Source organism: Nanorana parkeri, unplaced genomic scaffold (genome assembly GCF_000935625.1).
Source record: "Nanorana parkeri isolate BGI_ZX_2015 unplaced genomic scaffold, ASM93562v1 scaffold38, whole genome shotgun sequence".
Taxonomy (NCBI): domain Eukaryota; kingdom Metazoa; phylum Chordata; class Amphibia; order Anura; family Dicroglossidae; genus Nanorana; species Nanorana parkeri.
The window spans coordinates 1,209,399-1,215,398 of record NW_017306306.1 but is presented as its reverse complement, the minus strand read 5'-3'; the positions used below and the strand labels follow the sequence as shown (position 1 = coordinate 1,215,398).

At 44.3% G+C, this 6,000-nt stretch overlaps 1 protein-coding gene across 1 annotated transcript in view; it reads right to left on the bottom strand.

Moving 5' to 3' along the window:
* Positions 1 to 409: 409 nt before the first annotated feature.
* Positions 410 to 6,000, bottom strand: part of SEC11C (SEC11 homolog C, signal peptidase complex subunit) — a 32,104-nt gene continuing 26,513 nt past the window's right edge. Inside the window, exons 5-6 of the mRNA XM_018570359.1 lie at positions 4,089 to 4,146; positions 410 to 509 (exon numbers count right to left, since the gene is read on the bottom strand). Of these exons, the coding sequence (XP_018425861.1) occupies positions 456 to 509; positions 4,089 to 4,146 (112 nt within the window). The 3' untranslated portion in view covers positions 410 to 455. The remainder of the gene's footprint in view (positions 510 to 4,088; positions 4,147 to 6,000) is intronic.

Sequence of the window (6,000 nt, the reverse complement as noted above, 5' to 3'; positions counted from 1 at the left end):
CATCAATTTTCTGCGCAAAGTGGTGCATTATCTGACAGAAATGCAGGAGTGCCAATATTTTTGGCAATGACTGTATACCTAAAAAACTAACACTACTATAGCCCCCCTCATCTTCCAGTAACAAGTTAATTGCACTGTTAGCAGACACTTCACACTATGTAAACCCTTCCTCAGACACAACGATGTAATAACAATCACAAAGCGCTCATGGTTTCAGCATTTTATTGGGTCACATTATTAGAAAAGCACGGCGCCATAAAATCTGACATGACTCGGTGTACAAACGAAATCCCCCCAAACAGTAAAATAAATAGCAGTAAGAATGACGTCAGACATTTACTGTACAGGTCGGTGATGGGCGGTATGATTGCATTCTTCTGTTAGAGATAAAAATCCATGGGATATATTCCATACGCTGATTCCTTTGTTTATCTTGCCAATGTCGACTCCAAAGGTTAAGATTCACGTTTTAAAAGTACAAAAGCTCCCATGATTGCCAAAACAGCGTACTGGAAACAGAAACAATAAAGGTCACAGATTTGTATTAAAAAAATGCATATCATAGCTGAACTCCAGACACGTAGAAAAGGCAGCTGTGAATTTATTAATATATCAAGCAATGTATTTTTCAAAGAAGAAAGCTGGGTGAATATGTCATTAACACTTGCAGTGGGGCTACCTTTCACTGCAAGGGTTAAGTGCATGTTTTTACCTGGAGGGTCAAAAATAACAAATGTATACTCACCTTATCCTCCGAGCTGGCTGGCTGTCACAGCACTCCCTCCTACTCCGCTGCAGCGATGGCATGTCGCTCGGCGTCCTCACATTCGATATGCACTTTATTGGACCTTAGACCGCTGCAGGAGGGGTAGAGAGTCTCCAAGTACCGGTCTAAGACCAAGCCCCCTCCAAGAATCAGGCGAGTATAACTTTGTAATTTTTGATCCTAGGCAAAACCAGCACTTAACCCTTGCAGTGCGGGGGTAGCCCCACAGCAAGTGTTGATAACATTTTTACACGGAGTTCTGCTTTAAATGCTAACAGCTGAATTGTACCTCTTGAAGCTACTGTACTGCAGAGGCCAGACTGGGGGAGTGTGATGGAAATGTAGCTCTCTGGGTTCCAGTTTGTATATTCATCTCTATTAGAATAGGGGGATTCGCCTTCCTTTCACCGTTCACAAGTCACATGAGTTGCTCTGATCTGTACTTGCATGGGGAACACTGAATAATTACAGCACAGATCTAGATTAAATTTGTTTGACCCCCGGCTATAGGTAGGACTATGAGTCAGCTTGTTTGGAAACATGTATAAAAGTAGTCCTCCCTTTTAACCTCTTCCTGACTGATGACAGGATTATCCCATCACCATCAGTTGGTTAACGACCGGTGGCGGGATAACCCTATCATGCGGTACAATGAGTGCTGTTTCATGAAGGGAGCAGCAGCTTATTGAGATACCGCTGTTCATGGGTCCCTCATGGTCTAAGGCAGACCCTCATGGTCTAAGGGTCCCTCAGATTAGGTGGTCACTGTCCTGTGATCACAGCCAGAGCTGATCGCTGTGATTGCAGAGCTGTGACAGTTACACATAATCACACCGCAGATCTAGATTACATTGGTTTGACCCTCGGCTATACATAGGACTATGAGTCAGCTTGTTTGGAAACATGCATAAAAGTAGTCCTCCCTTTTAACCTCTTCCTAACCAATGGCAGGATTATCCCGTCACCATCAATCAGTTTGTTAACAACCTGTGATGGGATAACCCTGTCATGTGGTACAATGACTACTGGTCCGTGAAGGGACCAGCAGCTTATTAAGTAACTGCTGTTGATGGGTCCCTCAGGGTCCGAGGTAGACCCCCAAAAGCAGATTAGGTGGGCACATTCAGAGCTGATCGCTGTAATTGCAGAGATGTGGCAGTCACACAGCCGGCAGCAGTTCACTGTGTTTTGTAAACTGCTAGCTGCTGTGTTGGCAAATTATACAAAGTATCTCTGAGCTGAAAACTGTATTCTACTCAGAGATACGAAGTATTAAAGCAAAAATAACCCCTTAGTGCCCCTAGCTTAAAAATAATAATATATATATATATATAGTTACATAGTTAGTCAGGTTGAAAAAAGACATGTCCATCGAGTTCAACCTAACAACCTATTTTTACATATAAAATGTACAAAAAAAAAAAAGAATTTATTATGAATTCATTTCTGTTAGCTATACTAATTATGTACACTTTATTGCCAAAACTGTGAAAAATTAGTTTTTTTCCAATTTTTGTGCATTATTTAGGAAAAATAAAAAAAAGAATTTCTATATGCAAATGCCACATCAACTTAGACCCCATTTTGTCCTTTAAAAAACGGTATATAATATGTGTAGGTGCAATGCATGAGGAAGATGGAAATTATGGTTAAACAAACACATAGCCAAAATGTCAAAATTGCTCCGGTCTCCAGAAGCAAAAAAATGTTCTGAAGCTGTGTCACTGAGGGGTTAATAAAGCAGAAATAATCTTATAACTGATATATGTGTGGTCTCTATTTCCATGTCTTATATAAACACATCCTCCTGGTATTTTGTCTAATCAGACTAATAACGGGTTCAATTTTCCATAAAAACCAGGAGAAGCAGCACAAGAAGCATGCCGATATGAGGAGAGAGCAAAGTGAGAGACTATCCCCTCCCCCCATTGTGCTGCTTCTATTTTTACTGCCCAATCACAGGCAGGGGCAGGGGCTGACTGGCAAATTTTAGCCCAGGGGGCAAGTACAACCCAGAGGCCCATGGTGCAGCAACTTGGCCCCCCTCCCGCTCTGCTTCTTCCCTGCTTCTGTCTGCCACTTTTGCCATACATGTAATGGTAGTGTTGATGGTCGGGTGATGTGAGGACTCCTAGTAAGTCCATGAAAGGGGTGATTGGCTGGGGGATGGTGCTCTCCTCCCAATGGGCTCCCTACATGGTTCTGGCCTTACTCCGCTCCATGTCCACTACTTAGGCACTCTCACCCAGTGCGTGAGCTGTGGGAGGTTAGTGGGAGGCGCCGGACAGTGTCAAAGTCAGTGTTCTATAATTTTTCTCGACTGTGTCACTTCCAGTGGGGCCGAGTGATCAAAATCAGCTGTTTTCATGACCTATCAGGCACTGTAGAGGGCCGCCCGCGGGGGCCTCCAGAGGTCAGCCTTGAGTAGCGAGCGGCCGCCGAGTACAGAGCCGCATCTGTAGCGGCTCTGTACTCTGTAAGCGGCTCTGTACTCTGCACTGGCGGCCGAAGACTTCTTTTAGCGGGGGGCCAGTGACGGCCGCGGGCAGGGGCCGTTTGTAAAGGCAGCAGAGAGGCCCGGGGGGCAATTGCCACCATGCCCCCCGGCCCAGTCCGCCCCTGGGCAGGGGGAGGGACAAGACACGTAAGAATAACTTAACTACAGCAGAGAAATATCAGGTCCCATCCCATTGCCAGGGCTATTCAGTGTGGCAGAGCAACGCCCCGTTGACACAGCGTATTCGCACGTATCAGTGCACATTTTTGCGAGCAGACTGTGATACATCGATATAAATGCGCAAACGTGTGCAAAAAGGCTCAAAAATAGTTGTGTCGCACGTTTCCAAGCATTTCCTATTGAGTCTATGGGGACAAATGTGCTGTAATCTGCCAAAAATAAGCTTGTGTATTTTTTCGAGCGCCAAGACGGTTTTCTACGTGTGACGCTACGCTTGGGTGTGAACGGGGCTTCAATGCTCACAGATACGCACGAAAAAATGCCTAGGTGTGAACGGGGCCATAATCTCAGGACTGAATGGACAGAAATACAAATATTTTTTCTGCAAAATTACCTACACGACACATGAGTATCCCCACCATGTAGCTCGCGCTCTGTTGCCCCTCCTGTGGACCCAGGACGGCCTTGGTGGGAGTCTTGATCAGCTTCATTGGGGTCCCTAGCTGACATTAGGGGGCTAATAAAGGACCATCATCAGCAATATACTATCACATAGAGGCCCATTTGGGCAATAGAGGTTGGGTAAAAGAGAGGTTTTAGGTCTGATGTAATATAAAAACTCCCAAAAAATGTGTTTTTGCTTACCTTAAATTTGGGATAATCATTCATCACTATAGTTACCATTCCGACATATGGCAGAAACCTGAAAAAAATATAAATAATAAAAATAACCCATCAGATTGTGTTTTTTAAAGACAGCAGTTAACATTTTCTTAATGTTGTATTTATATTTTTTTTCTTGAGAAGTGTCAAGTTGAACCCCTTCCAATACCCATCTGGACTGGTCTAAAACTGATAGGAGGAGAGAGCAGAGAGATAAGATCATCAGCCTGTTGCTTTGTCTTTCACTGTCCAGTCACAGGCTAGGGGAGGAAAAAGACCTGCAACTAAACTGCAGCAGGGAACATCGAGGTCCGCTTCTCTGCCAGACCGGGATGTGCCATGTGGCAGAGGTATATAACTCAATAATACAAATCCTTTGGCAGGTAAAACAGTATGTATGCATTTTATCTGTATTTAGCCCTTTCCCTGGAGTTCAGCATTATGTTCTTGTTATGGCTTTCACATTTTTTTCAAGTTTGTTCTATATTTGGGTCATTGGTAATAGAGATTTGCAGATTAGCCACTAGAGGGAGCCCTCATCATCTCAGTGACTATTGCTCCGCCTTTCTCAAAATCTGCTGGAATAAGATATCATTCACACGGGGTACATGGTTTTCAGTGGGTTGGCTGATTCACAGACTTGCATTGTGAGAAGGAGCATTAAAATACTTCTACCAGTGCAAAGTGGGATGCGGAACATTCATGCAATGCAATGAGCAAATATGACTGCCCCTATCTATGTAATTACTAACCATACATAGAAACAAGGGCTTAAAACATATACACAAACTGCCAAATGATCTTTGCACTGACAGGATCAAATCTTGCTCAAAAAGTAGGAACACGTACAACGTGTATTGATAAAAGAGGAATGCAATACTAGGATGTCGCTAATAAGGCTTACATACACTTGAAGTGGCAGGCATTACTAATAACCGCAAACTAACACTAGCATTGACATGGTGTTCTAGATTACTAATGTAATATGGAGGTATTAACCAAATGATTAGACAAACATCAATGCAACAAAATGGTAGATGAGTATTCAATAAGCAGAGCACAACAAATAACAGGTAATGCAACTATTGTAGTAACAGGGGCTGCCGAGAAGCAATTTCGCACTGATGACACTAGGGGGCAGCACAGTCCAGAATAACAGATGCCTATAGAGGCGATACTATGGGCCAACCTTTTTTGGCCATAGTTCTTCTTAGGATCACAAGAGGACATTTACTATGTCCTCCTGTGACCCAAAAATCAGCATATACTGGGCTATTGCCCGTTATAATCTGACAGCGCAGAACCTCGCTGCAGCCGGGACAGAACCAGACAAAAGTGTCGTGAATCACCCCACCACCTGATTGACAGCTGGTTCTGCCTCTCTAGAGCCAGAGCCAGCTGTGCCCACCCCACCACGGCACCCAGATTCAGAAAGACTAATCTATAGAACAAAGAACAAGGCAGAATAATTGAGTCACTGGTCAGGATGCTTCCAGTGGTGGAAGAAGGAGGACATTATTTAACAGCCAGCTAGCACAGTGCCCGGCTTAAGACGAGCGGAGTGCTCTTGTGTGCTCACTATGTCGCCCAGAAGAAGGGACCCTGCGCTGCCCCAAAACGTTGGCTGTATGACGCATGTGACGATTTAATAAAAAGTGCTTTACTTCTTGCACACCATCGAGTGCTGGTGACTTCTATTAGGGACTGTATCTGAAACAGCGCCATCTGTGTTGTCACTTCAAGCACCAACATTTCAACCAAGGTCTGTACACTGAATGGAGTGCAGGTGATTTCGTATTATCACTCTCACCCAGCGACCCACACACCGGGTATAAGGAAGGAGGGCCCAACACCTGGTGACCACTGAAGTGCCAAGCCATGGCTGTCCCATCAA